The sequence below is a fragment of the Lingula anatina genome, chromosome 1, assembly GCF_051362555.1.
Source record: "Lingula anatina isolate TDL-2025a chromosome 1, LinAna3.0, whole genome shotgun sequence".
NCBI classification, from domain to species: domain Eukaryota; kingdom Metazoa; phylum Brachiopoda; class Lingulata; order Lingulida; family Lingulidae; genus Lingula; species Lingula anatina.
This window is the reverse complement of record NC_141767.1, coordinates 55,750,133-55,775,801: the sequence shown is the minus strand read 5'-3', so window position 1 is coordinate 55,775,801 and position 25,669 is coordinate 55,750,133. Positions and strand designations below refer to the sequence as shown.

At 34.1% G+C, this 25,669-nt stretch overlaps 1 protein-coding gene across 7 annotated transcripts in view; it reads left to right on the top strand.

Annotated features, from left to right (window-relative positions):
- Positions 1–25,669, top strand: part of LOC106167044 (four and a half LIM domains protein 2) — a 49,669-nt gene that overhangs the window by 15,250 nt on the left and 8,750 nt on the right. For 4 of the 7 annotated variants that reach the window (XM_013545717.2, XM_013545720.2, XM_013545718.2 and 1 more), the window contains exons 4-5: positions 2,079–2,315; positions 2,926–3,141. In XM_013545717.2, coding sequence (XP_013401171.2) covers positions 2,079–2,315; positions 2,926–3,141 — 453 coding nt within the window. Of the gene's footprint in view, positions 1–2,078; positions 2,316–2,925; positions 3,142–12,362; positions 12,530–18,405; positions 18,664–24,323; positions 24,601–25,669 lie in introns of those variants that run through there. The other 3 variants (XM_086999642.1, XM_086999641.1, XM_086999643.1) reach the window with 3 other exon arrangements.

Sequence of the window (25,669 nt, the reverse complement as noted above, 5' to 3'; positions counted from 1 at the left end):
ATTTCACCAACTCTGTGGGTTTAGTTAGTGTATGCCATCAATAAACAGCTTGCTTTGCAAAAGTGTAAATTTTACCATTTAACTTCTTTGAACCCCTATCTACAGATAATTTTTCTTTATCTATCACTGGAAGAGTATCTCAGGAATTTACAAATAGATGTTTATTTACTAGAGTTTTGCCTACATAATGCGTCTCAGGACCAGGCGGGCAGACACACTGACTACTGTTGTATTGACCAAATGGACTGAACTGTCCTCTTGTGACTGTCTTTAGTTGCCCAAAATTAATCAGAATTATGCTTTAAGTATGGCTGGCATTTATTGTTTTAAACAATTTCCATAATTTTTCAATCTGTTTAGAGATAATTTAGGTGAAATTATTATTTTACACAATCTTCTGGGGTAGCTCCAGGACGTTATTTGTTTTAGCTAAATTACCTACATGAGTTTCAGAAAACCAGACATTTAATGTCAGAAAATTTTATTGGATACAAAGGACAAAGACAAATAAGAAAAAAAAAAAAAAAAGAAAGGCAAGAAGCTTCCTGAGCAGTTCTAAAATTAGAAAAATAAAACCACAATGCTTATTTGCGTACATAAACACAACAAAAGGGATGGAAATTAAGTAATTAGATAAATGACAAATGACAATAAGTAAGGCAAGGATATTAATTATGATGTTTGCCACAAAGTTCAAACAATTTTTTCCTGAACAATAGGCATAATACTTTCTTTGAAAAAGCACACGTCATAAAAAAGGGCTTTAGTGAACACTGGTTGCTTTTGATTCATGGTACAGATACCTTTTTTAATCATTGCTCGGGGATACTTCACTCAGTAATTAAACCTGGGAAGTCGTGGAGAATTGAATATGAGATATTGTATCTGCTTTTTTCCCTTTCGTATGGCACTGAAAGTTTCCTCCCAACAGAAGTTCTAGGAAATTGGCATCCATTTGAGTGATGTCATTTCAAACTGTGTTGGAAACTGATATCGTTAATGTGATGTGTGGCCTGTTTTATATTTGATTAAGGACCATGTTATTTTTGAAACACTGTAGCTTAGATACCTGCCACTATGTAGATATGCTTTATGGTTTACCCTGCCTTTTACAAAACCACAGTGTCCACAGAAAGTAATTAAAACATGCGAAGGGATGAGATTAACACCTAGCTTAATCAGTTCTGTAAGCCTCAAAAATCTATAATGAGCATGGTGAAATGTTAATCTGATAAAAAGGATATAGATTATTCTTCTACTTAACTTGTATAATTGATGCTAAAATGGATGTGACAATTAAAAAAAGTCTAAGAACAAGTTGCATTATATATTTATCCTGGAGTAAGAAAGAAATTCATTCAGTTGTGTCATTTGTATCATATATTTATATATTTATCTACTTGAATATATGTTTCAAACAGCATATGCAAAATTGAAAAGTTATCGTTCTTAATGCAGGTTAATTGTTTACCTGTTTATTCTTTACTGGCTGAGAATTTAACTTTATCTCATTTTGAAATATGTTCATATTGCACTAAATTTCAATTGGTTGTCAAAAAAGAAAGATATGTGCTTTGATTCTAATAATAACGTAATTAATACAAGTGTACATACATTTTAGATAAAGCTGTACTGTACAATACTGTGAAAGTGGTCATTTGAGATATCCTTATTCCCTTAGCAAGGAATCCTGTTTTCTTTTGAAATAATACATATCGCCTGTCATAAAAATTGCTACTCAGATGATCATTATGATATCTGATACAACATTTGATAAAAATTACAATAAATAGTTTCTCCCAATATAATCTGCTTAGTGCATTGAACCTTAATGGCAGTATGATTATAGTAATCATTTTAAATTTTTTTAATGAAAATGAATGAAATATGGCTTTATAGTGAAAAATGATTTGACCATAAATTCCCAAGGGTGAGAAAATTGGACAATCTCAGGACAGAATAAGCTAAGAGAATATTTTTTTGTTGAAGATATTACCCTTTTGTGTCCAAAAGTAATTATTAGCTGAAAGCATGAGAGCATTGATAATTTATCCTTTATTTTATACTCTCTGAAACAGATAGATGAATATATGGACCAACTTCCAAATGATAAAGTGCCACGGCGAGGTAGCCAGGGAGAAAAATATCGGGACCAGCAAATCACCTACCAACTTCCACGGCAGGATCTCTGCCAAGAGTACTGCAGGAGTCTTAAGAGTGCTGCAGAAAAGAAGAACTTCAGGGATTTTGTCGAGCTACGCAATGAATTAGCCATGGGGCTTGGAGTTGTGCAAGATTATGTGAAGGAAGATCTGGTAGGAGGACTGAATTGATTATGTGTGTAGTTTCTTCATTGAGATTGCAGCTGGCTGTGCCATTGTGCTTTAAATATCAACTGTTGCAATTAGTCAGTGAGAAGTTCTCAAATTACATACAATGAAGATATTATGCTTTGTTTGTGTGTCACTGTCAGTGACCTTCTTCAGACCCATTTTCAGCTAACTGACCAATAGGTGATGTAAAGGCCAAGATACTGTTGTAGCTGTTTAGTTGATTGATTTGTTGATAACAACAGATGCTGATAGCCTTGTGATCTTTCTTTTAATGTCAATCTCTTTGGATTCCAGAATTTTTAGAAAAAAATTCCGTTACATTGTATGACATGTTAGTCATGTGATCAGCTATGGTTTAAGTTCAGGTGCTGATTTTCACTTCTCTTGTTTAAAATAGTCATTAAAGTAGTCATTGATATACATACCAAGTAATAAATTAGAAAACATCTGCAAACCAATGGTAAGCAATGTTTGCACCTTTTGACCATTGAGTCAAGGTTCAATTTACTAAGATTTTGATCTAAAGCAATAAAGATACATTTTTTCTTTATCATTTTGACAAAACTATATGATAATACTCCTTTTATTACAGGTGTGCCACAAATGTGAAGGTTTGATAGAGAAGGGGGACATGGCAGTGTTTGCACCCAAGGTGGAAGCCCCTGTCTGCTGGCATCCTGCATGCTTTGTATGCAACACATGTGATGAACTGCTTGTTGATCTCGTTTACTGTCAAAAGGAAGAGAAACTATATTGTCAGCGCCATTTTGCGGAAATTTATAAGCCTCGATGTGAAGGTTGTGATGAGGTAAGAAAGGGTCATAGTCAATGTACATGTACATGTATGTTTGCGTGTTTGTGTGTGAATGGGTAAAGAAGCTGACAAAATGCATCTGTGTGATAACATTGTATTGCTATATCTTACAAATCCATTAAAAGAACATTAACTTTGTGTTTTAAACTAAGTTCCTCGTTGTGGCACGATCAAGTCTAATTCTGTACTAAGTTTACTCTCATCAATAATTTTATTCCAAGTTTTGAAGTGAATGTTTATCTGTGAATAGGAATTTTAAAACCTTATTGCTTAAAGTATATTTATTTTATAGCAGACTATATAGACTCTAAGATATTTAATGTTAAAGGCAAGTAAGGTTGTTTCAGATTTTTCAGATTCAATAATTAATATTGCTTGGCCATTAGTAATAGTCCCAAACCTGGAAAATTTGCTTAGTCACAGCAATATAAATTAGATAAAGGTAACTCCCATTTCTCTTATGGTTGAAGTATTGACTAGCCCCGCTATGTAAAGGTTATACATATGTCCATAATACCGGAGATTGTAGTAATTGCTATTGAGCACAGCAGGAAAGGTACTCTAAGAAAGTGTAAAATCAGATTATTGGAGATAATTTACAGTATTTTTAGGTGGATGTAATAGTTAATGATAAGGGGAAAGGACTTCAGTGGTATTTCCTCTTTTTTATCATGTGCTTCACATCTACCTTTGAACTAGGTTCACGTGATATTTCAAAATTGTCTACATTGTTATTTGCATTTTTATAGAAAATTATTTTTGGCAGTGCATATTTTATGTGTATTTTTCCAGAAGATGGGAATCCCATTTATTTGACAGTAAAACAGTTTTATAACATTTGTGAAAATGTCACATAAAGTTAAATTTATGATCTGAATTTTTATTTTGATCATCTCATTTAATGTCGTGCTGGAGAGTGGATGTAGGTCACATTTAGACCAAATGTTCTTTAATTTAAAGGTTTTTTTAAACCAAAGGTTAATTCATGGAAAGATTGTTGGTTTAAAGCTTTTTTTTTTGTTCAGACTTTCATTGGTGTGAAAGTTTGATAGCAATCATATTGTTGAAGCATTGCCTATATGGAAAACAGATAGAGTGAACTAGGGTCAATATCTAACATTTTTACATTCTGTTGGACTACTGAAATAAACCCTGAGAGTAATCATCATTTGAACCATTTTTTTAGATTAAATCATTTTGTCTCCCATTGAACCCTAAGGAACATTTTACATTTTACAGGGACTATAAGACATGTCATATGTGCAAGAGAGTTTAATGAAGATGAAACCCTGTTCTATAAATGGAAAGTACTAAGAATGATTAATGCATGCTAAGTGAAATCAGATTTATCCAATAAATAAACAGAGATGACAAGTATTGATATAAAAGCGAAGGTAAAAGCAATGAAGACCACACACACACACACACACATACATGTAAGTTTAACATTTCAACATATGTGGGTAGGTGGGAACTGGGCATTTGCTGAAGCAGGCTGGCACATGATATATCAACCAAAAACTTTTGAATGTTTCCTGGAATGTCTCACTTACAGATAACATTGGTAGTGCTTCATATAAGAAGATACATATGCACCACTTTGAGCATGTAGCACTCATTTAGATGTGTAGCTGTTTAAGTTGACACTTAGATTCCAACCCCAAACCATGAAGAGGTTAGACAAATAAAGTAAGTTCCATCTGGGGTGCAGTTTTGACAAGATAGGTCAATCAGATTCTCTCTGTTCATGTGTGTCTGCAGCACTTGTTGCACAATTAAGCTGTCATTTTATTTCTGATGCTGATATAGACTGAAAGTGTCTGTCTTTCTACATTTCTATTTTAACCATAAGTTTGGAAGTCAGAGGTTGCTTTTGTTCTTTGTCTGTTATCCCTACCCTCCCACTTGGCACCCATCTACCTATCTCTATACATTTGATCCTTTATTTGTTTGAAAATGAAGTGGGATATACTGTATGATGCAATGAAGAAGTTGAAGGTTTAGGTGTTAAAAGACATACCACAGTGGGCATAAGTTGCATTAATCCTGATTTGTGTAGTTTTGACATTATATGCAATAACTTCATTTCTCATACCACTCTTCATTAATCAATACACCAGTAATATGCTCAATGAATTTCCCAAAATAACATTTTATTAGTAACATTTTAATTTGATTTATTGGGTTCATATCAGAAAGTATGATTTTGTAAGTAACTAAATGTGAGATGTCTTGAAAAGGTGGATAATGGAATAAGTGAGGTATTTCAAATTTGTGATTATGGTTTAATGCAGGTAAAAAAAATGGGCAGTCATAATACATATTAAGTATATCATTATAACCTGACCTAGACCTCAGCCATGTCTTACCTTAATTGGTGTTTCCTTTAAGGATATGACATCAAATATCAGGTAAAAGTTTTGTAATAACCTTAGGTAGTCTATTTAATTACTCTCTTTCTCCCCCTCTCCCCCTCTCTCCCTCTATTAAAGTGCACTAAATGTGAGATGGAACTTAAAAAGCTGGTCTGTTATTAAGTTGTATGACACATATTTCACAAGATTGCAGTCCATGTCTGCTTATTGTGGTATAACTTTTCTAGACCATTTAGTTATATTTTTTTGATACTCTTCCGGAGTTAAGAAAATTGACCATCTTGTGGAGGACCTGAAAATGGTTAGAATCAGACCACATAAAAAATTCTAGCTTAACTGACATAACCTCTTTTCCTTGACCTTTTTTCCTTGACTTTTCTAATAATATGTGGATTGAGCTTAATATTTGGAGCCTGAATACATCTAACCTCAATACAGTATGATGTGCCAGAATCAAGGTATATTCAAATGTCAAAAATTTCTTCCAGCAACATCAGGGTTGCTGTTACATTTCAGACTCTGGTTTCCTCTGGAAATTGCATTTGTACAAATACTTTTCCTTGGATGGTATGTCTGCACAGCTTCTCCCTGTAAATTACAATTAGTTTTGAGTCTAGCAAAGTTGGGAAAGTGTCTGTTAGCACTAGATGGTGTACAACCCATCATTGCATTGTAGGAAAAACAGATCTTGGGTTTCATTTACACAGGAGCAAACTTTTTTTTTGAAGAGAATTTGCAGAGTGGAATTGCATTTGTAAAAACTTGAAAAATTGCTATATTGATATGGTAATAATTCTTCATTATTACCTCTGCCAAGGAGGTTATGTTTTTGGTTCCGTTAGTTTGTCTGTATGTCTATCTGTCTGTCTGTCTGTCTGTCTGTTAGCAACATTACAGAAAAAGTTATGGACTGATTTTGATGAAATTTTCAGAAACTGTCAGAAGTGGGCCAAGGAAAAGATGATTAGTTTTTGGTGGTGATCAGGATCAATAATCAATCAATAATCAAAAATTTTAAAAAAGTTATGGATCGATTTTGATGGAATTTTCTGGAACTGTCAGAAGTGGGCCAAGGAACAGATGATTAGTTTTTGGTGGTGATCCGGATCATTAATCAATCAATAATCAATAATCAACAAACTAAATCATTATAGAATGAAAATTTAGGGGTGAAACGGCATTGGGTGGAGACTTTGCTGCCTTTTTTTTTTTTATTGGGAAAAATGGAGATTATATATTTATTTTGGAGGTGATTGAAATAGCAGTTACTAAGTAGTTACTTTGTACTGTTGGAACACAAATTACATGTACCTGCAGTTTTACCTATGAAAAATAAACATGATTTTTGTTTGTCTTGGGTATAATTGGGTTTCATTTGAAATGGATAAATGTGCATATGTATTGCCTTGGTATTATTCATTATTGATGCTTCATATTCAATGTAATTGTATTTTTTAAAGTCTTATATATAATTGAATGGGTAATTTTTACTTGTGTACATAAACTAAATGTTCATGGTATACCACTACAGAGATTTTATTCAATCTGGCAGCTGATAGAGCTCTGCACTCTACAGCAGATCAGAAGTACTCATTAAAGGTGAAAATTTACTGTTACCAAAGGTCTAAGCCTTAACTGATACCTGTGGTGTCTACAGCCCACTAGTACAGTGCCGTGTGCAAAATTTGTAGTAGTGAGTGGGCCGTTTTGGATATGGAAATTTAAGCCATGCTGGAAATGGCTGCTTTAGCAAAGTTAAAGGGTGAAAAGTCACATTAGTGTCTAAGTATGTTATGTGGAAGATGTGTTTATGACGTCAGTAGAAGCGCTTGTGTGCATGTTGGTTTGATCATCTTGTATTTCTTACTCGCATATATACATGTGTGCTAGCTGAACAGTATCAGTGTTTTGCTCTTATAGGTTGAAGGATATGTCCTAAAAAGCATAAAAGATAAAAGTTTTTCACAGCTTTGGTGGCTTATTTTCCTAAGGCTGTAAATACACTGTTATATGTCACAGAACTAAGATAAGATGTATATCACCTAGGCAAGGCATACTCCCCTGGGGAATGTCTAGGACAACCACCCAGTTGGGACACTTAATAATGCACATACAAAATTTTTATATTCCTTTATAAAATTTCCACTCCCATGTATATGTCTTTGCTTGTTTTTATACTTTCAGAGAAATCAAATATTCATGTTAATTTCTGTTAATTATTAGGCAGGTGCTCTATGGAAGTCCACTTTGCATAGACACATAAACACAAACAAGCATGACATATGTAACTAAGGGCATGATTAGCAAGTGATTTACTTCCAGATACCTTACATACACTTTAAATGTTAGATGTGCCTTGAAAATTACTTCTGGTCTTCATTGCAGATCAAAGATAAAATTCTGTATATGTATCTTCATAGACAAGCATGTATGAGTGTCAGGTTTGAGGTTGCTAATCTCTCTTGAAAATTAAGTTTAACATATTCTTAAATCATGCAACTTAGAATATATGACAGGTTTTCCTGGCAATTTAGAATAGGTTGATCCAGGGAATTACCAAAAATAACCCACAGGCCAATTGACATTTCAAGTTACCTGGAAATCTGGCTGAGCAAATGAGTGTGCTTGTACACCTTCCAAATTCATCCCGTGTGCAAAAACATAATCCATAAATGAGACTGAATCATAGTCAGGAATTGGATTAGTGTCTGTTCATTCCAACTGAGTTGTAATGTATAGGAAAAAAAAACAGAACTAGAACTTTGGAGGCGTAATGGATGTAAAATACTTGCAGGAAGTTTGAAATGCAGATCTAGGGTCACTTGAAAAAACTTGAAAAAAAAATGTAAACTTAAAGTAACTCATCACCTCCCTAGATATAATGTCCTAAGCACTTTTTGTTTGTTTGTTTGATTGGAGGTGTGTGTGAGACAGACACTGTATGAAATTGACCAATCAGCGATATTTCCTCTTAGTGCTTTGCAAAGTTTAACCAAACATACTTCTCCTAAATGATCATCAATTGTTAGTGGCTGTATCAGATATGGTGATCATGTTACAACTTGTCATAGACGTTCATCTCCAGGAGATAATTGAAGCAACAGTCTTGTGGAAAAGACTTGGGGCAGTATATATGCATGTCTGAAAAACAATTTCGGAAACAAGGTATTGAAGTCAAATGATGTACCTCAATGAATAGTTGTAATCTTCCACACAGATTACATAACAAGACCAAGAATAGTTCATCTGTATTCTCAGTGGACCCGCTGAGAGTCTACAAGAGGGAGATGCAACATCGTCAACTAGACAAAATAATAAATCCAGCAACAGATTAAAATTATATCTTATGTGAAATACGACTGGATGACTAACATACACAGGCCCCATTCATAATAGATGATCCGGGTACTAACTGATCTGCTGACTAAATATGGCGGACCACACTTCAAAAGAGATGCAACTGATTGTCGATGGTCTACCCACCTCTAATCACGCTGTCGCAGCAGGGGCTTAGCAATTAAACCTCAGAGCTGAGATTTAATCCGTTTAATGGCACGTGTGGAGGCAGGGAGACCATCAGGAATCAGCAGCATCTCTTTTGGAGTTTTGTCGGCCATATTTAGTCGGTGGATCAGTTAGTACTCAGATCATCTATTCTGAATGGGGCCATATAGTACATCACATCTCACAATATCCAGGTCCCATGGGAACCCTCTTACACCATCACATATGTTACACTTCCATATTTTGAGTCCCCTATTTGAAAGTGTTTTAGCTGTTTGTTGACTAATGTAGACAAGCAATCCAAAGTAAGCCCTGAATTAGCATTTAATCCCCAGCTGCAGCATTTTGCTGTATTGTTGTTAAATATATTTCTTCTCCATAGCATAGTTATTTCTTTCAATAAATCTCATTTTCAACCTTCAATTCAATTAATCTCTTGCACCGCATGTAATGTCTTGTTTCACCTCTCCCCACCTGGCCACCTTAGGTATTGATGTAAAATTAGACTTCATTGAGCAAACAAACACAGCTGGAGAGTTAGATAATTTAAATGATGGTTTGATGTCAAAGAAAATGTCTTATGGAATATCTTCAGAGTGCAAAGAGATGATGACCACATCTTGAAATATATTTTTGGGATGGCGTGAAAAGAAAAAAATCCATATATAAAATACTATCATACAATCTGGTACCAAGAAATTCATCCAAGATAACCTAGTGACCTGTGACTTAGCATCAAATCATAGCGTGAATTTTGCCTTATTCCTGGGCCTTAATATAAGCCAGGATTTACACAAAAGTTGGCCAGATAACACATTTCATCAGAATTTTAAAGAGAGTGGGTTTCTTGTTTCATGACTTTCTGAAGACATACATGTCTGTTTTAGGACTTGCCCTAGAATATGCTATGCAAGAGTAGGATCCTGGACTAACAAAAAGCCAAACCAAAAAAATAGAATCTGTCCAGAAAAGGTTTTTTAAGATACTATATCCTTATCTTATGCAGACCTCTTACAAATGACAAATTCTGTTTCTTTACAAAGTAGGTGTGATGATCTATGTTGTGAAATGTTTTATAGAAGGACAAAAACTGAAACACTTATTGCCAGAAGTGAAGGTACACTCACATGCCCTAAGGCACATACAGAATTTATTCCAAAACACGGAACAGCTCTCAAAAATTTTAATGTATAAACTTAGTTGCATTGAACTATTTTAAAGAAATTGATTGATCTAATATTAAAGTCGTTGAACTCTAGTTATAAGTTTTTAGTGGAAAATGTCATAAAATGTTTTCTAATATTGTTTCCCTTTTGTTATAATATGTTTCCCTTTTGTTATTTTTTCTTTTTCTCTGGAAAATATCTATATAAGATTTTTTAATGAAAGGTAAAAAAAGCAAAAATAAATGCACATGAATGTACATGAGTATATGTTCTTCCACTGCAGGAGATACCAGTACATGTAATTTTTAGAAAAAAAAGATATAGTTTTTTTATAAGGACAGAAAATGATGGCAAAGGCTGGCATGGCATGGCACATAAAGTAGGATGCAGTCTGTTGCAAATGTTTTTTATTGCAACAGGTGGGAAACGACATTGAGTTGTTCATGTTACATTGTCAGTGTTCTATGAAATCAAGAATCAATTATCTTGGACACAGATTCTTGATTAGATATTTAGGTTTTTTTCTCAAATTGTGGAGGCTACTATTTTATGTGAACAATTTACTCATTAAACCACAAATGATAGGTGAAAGCTTTTTCTTTTTATATGCGTGGCAAACGTACATTTTCACCTAGATATGATCTTGATTGATTATCACATTTGCATGCAGTTTTTACTTAAATTTTTGATGATTGATTCAACTTTTACAACAAATTAAAACCATTGGTAAAAATATTTTAATAGGCATAATTTTGTAAAAGAATTCTTGGATATTTTTATATCTTCTCTAAATGGAAATAAATAATTGTGTACTGATGTATTAAGTACCAGTTGTCCCTAGATTTAGAAAATTATGAATGCACATAGGATTGATGATAAAAGAGGAACCCAAAATATGCAGTGGGGCCAAAGAATGTCTAGACTGCAGAGAGACATGGAGCCCAGGATCTAGTATATCATTCACAGCTTGCACTGTATGCTGTATTCACAGCAGGCAATTGATGATGCCATCCCAGCTTGCATTGTATGCTGTAATGATTTCCCTGATTATTTGCACCTGCAGGCCATGCAAAAGGCATCTAACAACTAATGTGGTTATGTCAGAATTTGTTTTGGGAAAAACTGAGAAGTTGAGTTTCAGTATGAAAATCTTACACCACACACTCAGTGGCGGCTAAAATTCACACAATTTACGCAAAGAATGAAAAAGTTTTATCTAAGAAAAATCATATATGATGGGCTATGTGAATGATTTAGGTTGAAACTGTTTACATAAATAAATGTAGGATTTACATATGGAAATTGACCAGTAAACTGAGGTGCAGTAACCATGGTGGATTCACCAAAAATGTGAAACAGATCTCTACAGAAATGTGAATCTCTGCCTTAACAGTTACATTTGGTATCCATGTGCCAGGCTGTTGTTGAAAGGTATTGGACAAGATTGGTGTTGCAGCATTTTCCATGTGGTATATGTTATTTATTTTGTCTTGTGTGAGAGTGTGTGGGGGTAAGTGTGCATGAGAGTGATTAGGACAGTAACATGGAGTAACCTAAAATTTATATGAACTGCATTTACTAAGGACTTCATTCTAAACCTTCTTTTCAAGCTGATTATTTAATAGTTAGTTCAAATTTTCTTGGTCCTTGCAAAACTTTCATAATTTTAAAGTGAAAAAAGAGATGCATTGTTTAGCATGTGCTGGAATGAAGATTTTTTAAAATATGGATGCCTGGTTTCAGTTTATGTACATGTATCACAAACAACTTTTAAAACTTTGGTGCTTGGTGAAATGAGTCATTGAACTTTAAAAGGTTGTTTTTTGTGGATAATCTGTAAAACATACTTCCACCACATTTTATAGTTTGAGACAAAATGCACAGCTTGATATTGACACGTTGATGCAGAGTGGGTGAGCTTAGAAAGAACTGGACTTTTTGACACTGAATTTGATTTTGTGAAAGATAAAAAAAGTAATGTGTGGGCAAAGTGATTCAGTTTCTCAACTTTTCTGGAAATCTCTTCTGGTGCTCATCCCCCTACAAATCCAGGTGGGCTCCTAGAAAGTTACGTAGCATGCCGTGTGCAAAAATCTTGGAACCGAGTGCATAGCAACCAACTTTAACTCCTTTCACCTTGGAAAATATTTTGCACACTTCACCAAAGTAAGGAGTTGCCTTATTTAGTACCAGAGTTCCGTGGACTTCTCAGTAGCTTTTGGGGTGCTTGCTTTACCACCGAGTTAAAGGGGCTTGTCTGAGGAAGAAGTGCGGGCAAAATTAATAGCAAGACCAAAAGGTTCCTCATCCTTATTGCATCCTTTTTGGCATTGTTGGGTAAGTTTTTTATATAAATTCTGATTTCATTTGTTGTTTGACATACTTTTATTTTCTTTCCTTCCATCTGTAGGAAGTGCAGGTTCAGAATACCTCATTCAGTACCAGGACATGTCCATGTCGAATCATTTTATTCCAGGAAAGTTTTTTCTTGTGTAGCACCATTTAGTGCAGATTTATTGGGTACTGAGAAACCAAAGTGTATTTTGAACTTGCAGGGGTGGGGTGGAGGATAATTTCCTAGTGGTATCTTTTAAGTTAGCAAATTAAATAGATGGTCAGTTGTATTCAGTTCATTGGTTCATTGGTTTGAACATTTTAAGGGATGTCTAATGTGATTTCTTACCTCTTGGTACATAGAGAGTGGAATCCTACTATGCCTCTGCATAAAAGGCTCTGGATTTGACAAGACTGTCCTGTGTTTAACCAAACTGGTGAAACCGACATCCTCATCACTTTGAGAAAATATATCAGAATAACCTTGAATAAAATCACTTACTTTCCTGAATTCCTCTTCAGACAAATCTTTGTTCAGATCTATCTGAGACAAATATTCCATGTTGTCATTGTCTGAACTACCTCTTCCTCACTGTCCAACTCCTGGCATGCCTGTATCTGACAAATTACACTCTTAGGTGCTATAACAACTGGATATGTGTTAAAGGTTACTCACCTGAACAGGTAAAACTTCTCATATCAACCAAAGCCGGAGTAATAGTTACCCCTCTTGGTAAAACTGACTTCTCCCATGGCTGCAAGACGACCTGCTTTGCTAAAATGCCCCTGAATTAAATCGGGGGTGAACATTTTAGTCATATGAATAAGGACTTTTTATACCACAAAGAGAGTCTGTCTGTTACACCTTTTGAAGAGCTAATTGTGAAATAGATTTTGGATTTTAAGGTTCTCATATCATGAGTCAGCATGCAGTGCTAGTTCTAAGCAGACTTGTTATTTGAATGGCAAGAATAGATGCATCATGTGAATAAAATTCTGTTGTCCCCAGTTTTCTTTAAATTTATCTATGCCAAATTGGTCTCATTAGAATGTTTTTCCAGTCTGTTTTCTACTGGTATTTCTAAACTTAAAAGTTTGAATTTTTGTAAGCTGTTTGTGAATTTATTTTTAAGAGCATTTATGTGCAAAATTGAAAAAAATATTTATACATTGATTTTATTTATAATCTGTTTTACATTATTATAATTTGTTTTTATAATTTTCTTAGTTTCCTTGAATAAAAAGGGAAAAAATAAAACTTAACAGCATATCAAGAGGATGTTAGGCAATTATGTCGTACCGTTTTTCTAACTGCTCATGCAGTTAGTGGCAACCTTTGCTTACACACGGTATTAGGGAAATGGCACTCTAAAATAAGATAACTGACATTTCCACACCTATCTCTTGCACCTGGGTTGAATGTCACCATCTAGGGCCTGTAAAGTTTGCTTAGTTCACTGTTGTAATACTTAATGAAATGTTACATGTTTTGATGCATCTTCATCTCCATGACGAAAGATGTATGTGTTAATGGCTCTCCTGCATGAAGTGTCCACCAAATTAATATATTTTTTAATGAAATATAATTTTGTATGAGCAGATGTTCATAACTTTGCTTTAAGTCTTACCCCTTGTTTGCATTCAACTGCCATGCAGTTATGTATTTCAAGGTAGTTATTAGCTAATGTAAGTTAAATGTTAAAGTAGATGAAAATGTGAAGAAAAGGGATTTGAAACATACATAAGGCAAATTTAAGTTCTTTCATTACATTTTTCAAGTTGTTATTAGTGTTTGCTTGCTTTAAACAAATTTAGATCATTTCTGATCATTTTAAAACCCAGCAAACACTTGGTTTATGTTCAAAAAGGCAGTCTAAGGTCCGTTTACCCATATCTCATGGTTGATCAGACTAGACGTTATCAACATAGCATCTGCACATGTCAAGTGTTGTAAGGTCAGGAATACTATCACTGCATGTAATATGCATACACAGAGGCAGGTTGGGGGGAGGAGGGTAGTACTATAAAATTATTAGTGCCACTAATTGAATATAAGATGTGATTTCCATGTCTTTGTAATAATGCTGATGAGTGTAAGACTCCGTTCACATGCAAAATCTATTTTCTAAAAATCTATTTTCTATTCGCGGTATCTTGTGATCACTCTGAGCGCAGCCGAAAATTAATTACAGCTTTGGAAGTGCTGCCAGTAATTACGCCGCGGGGTATTCAGGGCACAGACCGTGATCACAAGATACCGCGAATAGAAAATAGATTTTTAGAAAATAGATTTTGCATGTGAACGGTCACTTATAGTGCTTATGATTGGTCATTTGGTTGATTGACTAGATTTTTCTTAAATGATTTTTGATCTAATTAGGCAGCTAAAACAGAATTTGACTTGTTTTTTGTGTACGTATGCAGTTATATAGGTCCATTAACTAAAGAAATTCAATTTTCCTTACTTTCTGATAATATTCAACTTAAATTAAACATGTTAGATTGAATCCAGCTACTGTTGCAATTAATCTTGGCATTTCAAATTTGAACACACCTCTTAAATTTGGTAAACACCAACTTCCAGACTTTCAATTAAATAGCACTGCCCTCTAAATGTTTTTTTTTTTTTTTTTTTTGCCGAAACTTCAGATGATAAGCAGCAACAAATTATATTGTGATAACTATAGGCAGAGCACAGGTAGGTAGGTAAAGGGGTCTCTCACTAGAATTCGATACTGACAGCTCTTAAACATTACACAACAGAACTAAACATACGTTGCAGCCGTGTTTTGTATATAAGAGTTTATGAAATTGTTATTAATCTGGAAATCAACTTTATTTCTTAAATTTTGTAACATGGCATTGGACATAAGCAAGGGCTATCAAGAATCAAGGGTGGATCCAGAGATATTTCCTGACTGTCTTTCAAATTTATCTTTGTTGATCCATCTTCCATTTTTGACCGTCTTTCATCTGAAAAAAATTAGATGCCATGTCAATGTGAACTTGAAAAATTCTAATCGCCTTCTGGAAGAACCAGAAGACGGCTTCCATAAGCCCCTGAGAATAAAAGGAAGGTAGAAATATATAGATTTGTTAGACTACCCAAGGAGTTCCAAACTCCTTGGACTACCATTTTGAATCCCTGAATTCTTTCTATTCATATTTGATTTACATTCTCCAACTCACCCCTAAAAAAGAAAGAAGAAGAAAAAAAAAACAAGATGAATGAGGTGTCTCATTAATAACTAAAAACAGAGGGACATAACTCAGTCTGAAACATTTGCTCCCATGTAATGATGTTTTAACCCAACTACTGCTGGCTAATCACCTGACACATGACAGCAGCTGTTGAAGACCTGCATCATGGTATTCAATGTGCCTCATACTGCAAACATTTAATTGAGTTAAGTAGTATGTTGTATCTTATATAAAAATGCAGTATATACTAAGTATATAGTGTTCTATATTCCATTTTCCATTTTTATTTTAAAAAATAAACTGCATGTCATTATAAAAAAATGTCGAAATTTTAATCCTCAAAGGGCACTCAATATGATATGGTATAGGTGTATTTACAATGAAGTTGTAGATGGTTTAATTGAGTGCCATATCTGCACTGAATCAGTCTAATCTGAATTGTTCTTTTACTATATGATATGATATAAAAGTGTATTTACAACGAAAATGTAGATGATTTAACTTAGTACCTTATTTACACTGAATCAGTCTAATCTGTATTGTACATTCAACCAACCTTGATGTACCCAATGGTGAGCATTTTTAAAAAAGTTTTATCATATTCTACTTCTGAGATAGAATAAATTAAGTTGTTTTAACTTGATTGCTAATGCAAATTGGACTCTGATGTGTATTCTGTGGCATCATTATATTGTGCAATACATCATTTTTGATGTTCTATATAACAGAAAGATATGGGTACATACATTATGCTGAGATGTTAAAAAAGTCAGCACAACCAATGATTTTGTTAAGTTAATTTTTACAAATTGGCTTGTAATTTTTCAAAAAATCTGTATATCCCTCATTGGTCATAATGTTAGAAAATGACCAAAGTGTTAAGTACCTAATTAAATAATACAAATTTTTCTTGAGGATAAGTTTTTTTTTTCACTACCCATCAGTTCTGACTTTTTCACCTCTGTTATCTGTAATTGTTCAGCAGTATGTGCTGTGTATAGGTGGGAAAGTTGAAGTTATTTTCCTCCAAGTGGTTAAGGCTTGTACTGATATCTTATTTACCCTGCCACCTGGTAAATCAAGGTCAAGAGTTGAGGAGTTGGGCAATTTCTCAGTCAGCTTTAGATCCCATATTTTTTTCTTTTTTACAAATTGCATATTTCATGTTGTATGAGAAAATTTCATAGACAGTTTGTGAATATAAAGTCCATGCTCTATGAATGTCCATGTATTGATTTCTTTAGAAAAAAATGGACAAGTTGATGACTGTTGTTATTTTTTTTTCATTGTGCTTTTTTGGAGTTTTTGAGTTGGTTTCACTTTAAACATTTAAAAATGTTACATATTTAATGAATCGTATATATATATTTTTATTAATCTTTTATGAGTAGGAAAAAGAGAGGAAAAAATTCCATCCATGGCTATCACAAATATCTGTGTGAAACTAAAGATTGCAATGAAATGGATTTTAAAAAATAAAAAAAAAATATATAAACCTGTCTTTCTCACTGGTCACTCCTGTCCTAGGGACCAAACAGAAACTGTACTCCAATAGCTGATGAGATTATAATCAGTTTAATTATATGGTCAATTAATCCCCAGTAGCAGCAGTAGATGCAGATGTCTGGTAAGGCACGACCCTTTGGGAACTGAATACCTTTGCAAGTGCAGGAGTAAGTAGCAAAAAGATTTTACCTAACTGAGGGAATTTTTGGGTTTACTTCTCAGTATCTACTTCAATTGAAAATGCATCATTGATTTTTTTTTTTTTTTTTGGGGGGGGGGGAGCTAGAAGCAGAAACTTTTGATAATGCCCATTAATCCTTATCGAGAGGCATTTGAGCAGTTGTATCACCTTTGTACAAACATTCCTGTGCCTCATGAGATTAAAAAACTAGAAATTTATGATGGTGATCGGACCCTCTTGCAAAAGACATGATAATAAAACTGAAAGCTTACGGAAAAATGGCCCACAACCTGTTTGTTGTGTACACAACTATTTCTCTCGTAAACATAGCCCAGCCTCAGATTCCTGTGACAATGGAATGAGTCAGACAGTATCAGGGTCATAATGTTACAGCTTTAGGGTACCCCAAGCAACACAAATTTGGGTACTTGACAAGTTTGGCAAATTTCTCTACTTATCTCCTCTTCTTTCATTAAGTTTATTTGGATAATTATGATTGGAGATTAACCAGATTGAATGTCAGTGTCTCCAAGTTATTGGACATTCCTTTGTTATCTTGTTCAAATGAATTTCACAAAATAAGTTGTAAAATATTCTCTGAATATGTAATAATTTACAGTAGGCCACTAGATAACATTTTATTATTGGGTGGATGGTAGTTTATCAGAAGTATAAAAATCGGGTCCTCTGTGGGAGATTGAATAGTTTCAACTTTGTTGGCAACTTGTTGGTGTATAACCTCTAACCTTGTGCCACAGTCACATACTACTATTTGATAATTTTTTTACCAGTGCCTCTGCCAGCTGTTTTATCCAGCTGTTGTGAATTGAACACTTGCAAGTTGTATGTGACAGGTTGAAACAAATTTTTACAACCCAGGGTGTGGTCAGCTGGACAACACTTTCACAACAGTTAGAAAACAGTGAGGATCTCTCAGAGAGAATTGACTGTTGCAGCTCTTGAAATTTATGGTATACAGTGGTACAGTGTACTATTACCAGGGTTGTTCTCATTTTGAAATAAGCTGATTGATGTGACTGGGAAACAGTTCCTGACAGAAATACAGCCTGTAGTAACAGACTTTTTGAACAAATTAAAAGAGCAGATATTTAGAAGAAGCATTATGTCTTCAGAGTTGGATGATTCCTCAGAGATCAAGCCTACATCTTCACATATGGCTTGTGAAATCCCTCTCAGTCCCACCAAGGTGGTGGAGGCTGATCAGGTGGCAATTAATGAGCCTGATGAGGTAGGAAGTGATGTTTATTATGGCCAAACACGGTTAAATATGCCCTTTAGTTCTTATTTTGCAGTCTCTTATGCCTCTTTACCCCTATTTATTTGAGAAATTTTTTGCTATAATCCATGAACAAAATTTGAACTGTAAGAATATGTATATATACATATTTTTTCTCCTTTTTTGTCTATATAAAGGAATTTGAATAGGTTGATGGCATTACTTATTAAGTATAAATGACACAAAATTGCAATGCAAGAGCTTGTTATTGGTTATTTGGAGTCCTCCAGTTGTCTAAACTAAATCCATTTGAACCAATCATATTATCTGCCAAAATAATATGAAACATAAATGAAAAATGTAATATAAGGTGGAAAATAAAAATGCTATGACTAAATATTGAAATAGGGCATGCCAAAAATCTGGTTTATAAAAGTAACATTCAAATAATCAACCCTCAAATCTTTGAACGTGTGCAATCTTGGGTAAATAGAGATAGTGTTGCTCATAAAATTATTGAGTGGTATGCAAACTTCTTCAGTGTTGCTTATCAACCAAAGTTTGGATGTTTTATGAACGTGATGCGAAACATGCATTTCTCACTGACAAAACAGAAGTTATTTTTTCAGCTGTAAAGAAAGCCTATAAAGTCTGGCCTTTGCAATAATATTGAAATTGAAGATTTCTGTAGTTATTAGTAGTAAAGAAATAAGTGTTTTTAAGAGAAACAAAAATGTGAGGTTTCCCCACTCATTGTCAGTTAGATAGATACCGGTACATCCAATCTACATGTTGTCAATTCTTAGAAATGCTAAATCCTTGTGATATTTTTTCATTTTTGACACATTTCATTCAAGTTTTGAAGCAGAAGTAAAGTTCTTTGAACTACACAACATGATGCAGAGATAAAGAGGGCATTTGTGTGACTATATTGCAACATCTCAGGTAGTGCTGGTATATAATTGTGACACCTTACCCATTGGCTGAAATTGATACCTGAAATAGTGTACTTGACGGACAAAATACTTAGGAAAACGGGAATTTTAAAGATCCAGTTATGTGGACTTTGCCCAATGCATCGTTATTGAAAAGGTGGTGTTCTGCTTTATAGAGCATATAAAATGGGAGTGGGGCATTTGCCTATCAAAGAAGTGCAAAATCAAACAGCAACTCCCAAAATCCTTTTTGCCCTTAAGTCATTTTACATGAATGAAGCTTTTGTTATAGGTAACAGAATACCTTAGCTATTCTATCTGTTTTTTTTTTTAATAACTGGGCACGAATTACAGGAAGTGGTGACTGAAAAATTTGCTTTTTTATATCTAACTCTTATTTAACATTGACAATGTGGTATTGTGTTTATACAATGAACTTTCATTTTCATCAAAATGACGTTCCTTATAATGTATTTTTCAAGAGTACCTTAAAAATAGTTAAAATACTTATTGGAAATGTTATGATGATCTTTTTTCAGAACAGGGATATGTTCTGGTTTGGTATATGTGTAGAAAGATCCTTTTCACTTTTTTGTGTATTTACTTTTATATCATATATTGAAAGAGTTGAAGATAAAAGGTATTCCAAAATATCAGAGAGCATACAGGTATGTTTGCCAGCAGGGTAAAAGAAAAATGTTTGGATAATTGAACTGGGTAGTTTGTAGCTCAATACTGGGAGGGATATGGAAAATATTACTTTTAAGACCTACTGGTAGTCGGGTTTCATGAAAGTGTGCACAAATGAAAAATACATCTTCGTAGACCACAAATACATGTATATAAATGATGGACTAAATCACTGCGTGGAATGTTCACTATTCTATTTTTTTACCTCTCCAACATTTACTTTAAAGGGAAATAACATAACCTTCTTTGTCTTGATTTGACTTATTGACCTTGATTTATGTGAATTGTTTTTTTTTTACTGTTCATTGATTTTCCCTATTGATTCACCCAAGGAGAAAATCGTTCACTTATGGCAAATGTATGACAGGGATTTATCAGTGAAGTGAACACTTGTGAGCAGATTGGCTATCTCAGAGCAGACTTCAGTGAAAAAAGAGAGAGGCAGATTTTCAATATCACATTTGTAATTTATAAATTCTGAGAGCTGTCCGTGTTGCATTTCTCCCTTTATCAGATGGGAAGAGTATTCAGGAGACTACTGAGATATATTGAATAAGTGCAGTAGGCCAATACCACTTGTAGGAGTTGAGTTCTGAGACTGTCTGCTGTTGCTACATGTAGTTCTCATTATTTTTGTTTTCATTTTCAAATTAAAGTGCTTTGAATGGAATGGGGATGCAGTAGCAAGCTTGCACATAGATTAGCATGTAGCTGTCCAACTGCAGGTGATGGTTGGGATAAGTTTTCACTCATACTGTGAATTAAGGATTATTTTTTAATGTTGTTGCCTAGATGTAAGTATGCAAAATTTTCACATTACAATGATGCACTTTAGTACCATACTGTAGATCTGATGCTGCTATTTATTTAGACAGATGTAGATTAACCAATAAATCTGTTGAAATGAATGATCCAGTTTTGAGTAGAGCGAACATAAAAAGAATGTAAGCTTAGATTGTTTTTTAATTATAATGATAAATTCATTTAATTGGAGTATTTTTAGCAACATTATTTACTAAGGCTTTGGATGGGGGATCTACATTTTGGACTCCAACTCCACTAAAAAAGCTCATTGAGCTGCATATATTGTTTCACAGTAGTGTGCATGCAATTAAACAGCTTAAATAGACTTGTGATTTCACCTAAAGCAGAGGAAATCAGAAATTTATATCACAAGGAAGTAGTGATGTGTGGTTTCAACTGCATTTTCTGAGATAAAGTTTTTCGGATTCTACAGTAGGTTTAAATTAAAGTATAAAGTTCAAAAAGAAAGAGAACACCTTGCAGTGTTTAAAAAAAACTTAAGAAAAGATGATATTCAAAAAAAAACAAAAAAAAAACACACAATTAAGAGAAATGTAATATTAATATTATACCATGAATTGATTTAGAACAAATTCTCTTTATTGTATGCCACTGCTGAAAAAATCTCCTTTGTGAGTTCTTTGCACATCTTGATGCATTTCATTGAATAGAATGGTAGGGCCATAGATCTTTCTGGGTTCTAACGACCAAGAGATGGCAGGCAGATTATTGGCATCCAGCATTTTCTTGGCTATTAAATTCCATCTCTTGCTAATAAAATGGACATCCAAACCTTAATATTGATTACTTAAGGGATTTATTTCTTAACAAACATAGTTCAGGTCTCCTGGTTTCCAATATCTTTAGTATTATGATGTAGCGGGTGCAGTGGACACTCATAAAATGCTGCAGTTTGCATTTTTCATGTTATGTTTCTTCTACTCTTTTGATTTCTTGATTGGTTGATATAGAGAGATACCAGGATTCAAAGTGAGAATTTTTTTGTTTATGCAGTGAAACATACATTTTCAGTTTGATTTGCAAAAATAAAAAAAAAGAAAAGAAAATTGTGCTCTTTTTGTTCAGAAACAAATAAAATGCATAAAATATAAGTTGCAGAAAAGAAAATGTCATCATATTGACAAATTTTGAGCAAAATATGGATTTAAAACCATGTCTCTTGAGATGATATCAGTTATAATTGCATTTATTAATCCAGCTGTCTTAGGGGCTATTCAGAATAGAAGATCCGAGAATCAACTGGTCCAAGGCTCAAATATGGTGGACCCTACACGAACGGAAGACTGCTTAATCCTGTAATGGTCTCTCTGGCTCTCACACGCCTCCCCACGCATCTGGTCGATTGGAGCGAAGATTTAATTACTGTGTCCCTGCAGGGATGATGCGTGTGAGAGGCAGGATTAAGCGGTCTTCCTTTTATGTAGGTTCCACCATATTTGAGCCTTGGACCAGTTGATAATTGGATATTCCATTCTGAATGGCCCCTTAGATTTTAAGATCCAAATTTGTTTATGCCCCAGAACAGTAACAAAATAAAACTCTATCTGCTCAGAGCTTGCAAATTAGATTTAAGCTGAATGAAGATGTATTTCTTCTGTGATGAATCCCATGCTACTTTCAAATATCGGTCTCTTAGATCTTTCTCTTGTCCCATCTCTATAACTTTGTATAATGCAATATTCCATAATAATTACTAACTGCTCTCCAGAGCTAAGTGGGATTTCAATATCTATTAAATTAGCATCCCTGCTGGCATACTTAGTCTATAAATTTCTACTGAACATGGCAAAACTCAACATGCAGCATGGATATAAAGGGAAATAGGGTGCTGAGACACAGGATTGTTTGCGATGCCGACTTGTGCCTAAAAGATATTTTAGCATGAACAGGGACTCCTTAGTAACAATAGACATTAGAAAGACATCAAGATGTCTAATAATTCATATTACAAATGTTGAAGCTCATAAGAACTAATAGGTGAGGTTGTTTGCACAACATTTAATTCCCATCTGTGATCAGAATTTTAGTTTTTTTTAAGGGAAGTGCATGTATACTTGCAACATGTGGCATACAGGTAGAAAAGATATGTAAGGAGGCAGAGTATTTGTTCATGGGGTATGACAGGTGACTTGATTGGAATATATACATGTATAATTAATGCTTGAGTACACGCAAGACACCATTGGTTCAAGGATTTATTCCTGTTCATGTGAACCATGCCTGGATAATTGTGTTTTCATCAAACACTGCTGTGGTTTGTGCAAATCCTCCCCATCTTATTCAACGTTCTCATTGTAAGTCAAGAGATCTAGAGATGGTTATTTGAATTTAATGAGAACACTAAGCCATCTTTGATAATTAAATCAGATCCATTAGGCATCAAGTAGCATCTTTTCATTGAATACCAGGCAACATAAATGACATTCATTACTCTTCATGTCTTAACAAATAATGCTTATGCATAAGGATACTGAGCTTTCTGTCAGACTATACAAGAGCCTGCTGGGGCCGGAACAGGAGGTAAAAGGTGTGTGGCATGATAAGAATAACAAGTGGGTAGTATGATCAGTTACATCAAATTGATCAAATGCAAAAATGTTTGCCTATGAAAGAGTATAAAACCGTAACTTGACATTGTCAAAATAAACACCTATACATGGTTGCTAGTGTTACCCCTGAAGAATATATTTGAATGAAAAGAACAGAATATATTTGTACATTATCATTAGCAGGGGTGTATTTATGGAACTAATGTATATAACAACAGTGAATATAGAATATTGATAAACTTTCCAAGGGAAAGAAGCAATTTACTATTTTAAAATGTCAGGACATGAATGATGATCATTATTCTTAAAGAACTTTTAGAGTAAAAAATGAGTCCAACTGTCATGTCTTATACCAGTAACAGAGTTTCCAACTCTACACATGTATTCTGTGCAGGTCTGGCTTTTGCTCCCATTGCTTTGAGGTGATATATTGTTAACAACATATTAAGCTAAAGATCTAAGCATTTAGAGCATGGTAACCCTGTGGTTATACTTTTGTCCAATTGAGGACAAATATATTTCCTGTTTTGCATACTTTTCTGTGGCATTTGGTATAGTGTGCAGCATTAGGAACATGTGGTTTACCTGGTTTACAGTTGCACTGTGTTGTGGTTTTACCCATGTTGAGCCCTGTGCACTGGTAAACTGCACCATCCTATTTCAGTTGTGAATCATAGAAGGGGCATCAAGGCAAGTGAGAAACACTAGCTGTGGATTAGGATATGTCTACATCCTATTTTAGTTTTCTAAACAAAAGAACTGGTTGTTTTGAAAAAACATCCAAAGGGTATAGTGAATCATGAGGAAAATATCATGTGAATGGATTAGTCTTGTGGAAAAATATAGTGGGATTCATACATGTGGCACATAGGAAAAAGAAAGCAGAGCAGTTGTACAATTCAGGATATATTTCTTAAAGAAAGAAAAACAGATTTCAAGGTTAAATCAAGGTGGGTAATACACAAGAAGTATTATACCCAAGTTGAGTCCAAATTTAAAGTTTTCAAACCATTTAAAGCCTCTAGAAAAGCTTAATTACAAGCAAACTAGACAGGTAAAAAATAAATCAGTTGAAGTTAAAAAGAAGAAAACAACTCCAAGATGCTTAAAAAAGGAACAGTTTGAGGCTTGTTTTTAAATTTTACCGACATAAATTAACACAAGCAATATTTTAGTTTAACATATTTATCATCTGTCTGTGTGTGATATATATGTGCTGGTAGGTGATTAAAAGCTGTAAACAGGTATCAGCAACATAAAGCTGTGGCATATTTAACGACTTGACAACCAGTTCGGCCTACAGGTGTGCACCAAGCTGATGTCGACATCATGGCATGTGATGTGCACAATCTACAAACAGTGTACTACTTATAGATCTGTCTGTTTTCATTTCATTGTTATAAGTATTTGTTTATAGTATGAGCAGTTGTCTGTATTTTAACAGATACTGTATATTAATGCCTTTGACATGGGGTTGACAGAGAGCAACTTTTTTCGGATTTCCCATGATTTGGCTTTTTTCTTGTTGCTAAAAATTCTTGAAGAAACCTATCAAATTACTAACTACCCAAAAGAATTGCCTTAGAATAAATTTAATAATAAGCACCGTTATATGTCTGTTCCAAGAAAAGTTCAACTCTTTATCATTTTGTGCACTACAGTGTATACAGTGTGATGTGTTTATAGAGGCGGTCCACCTTTACACAATACAGACCCCCAAGGTATTTTTTTGTTATTTTATTTTAGCCTACTTGTCAGCAGCATATATTGTAATTGCTATGGCTCAATAACTACTGATATTAACTGTGCTGGGACACATTATTTTATTACTGTTCTAGTCTACCCGCTATGTAGTCATGTACGTGAGAAAATTATCATTCCATAGTTTGGTGGGATGTGGGTAGAGCTAAAGGAAATGAATGACATACTTTGTGTGACCTACTTGGAGTGTTAATCTGCTAAAGTATGTGTTATGTCTGAAATATATTTTTACCTTGCGTAGGGTAAAATTTTCAATTC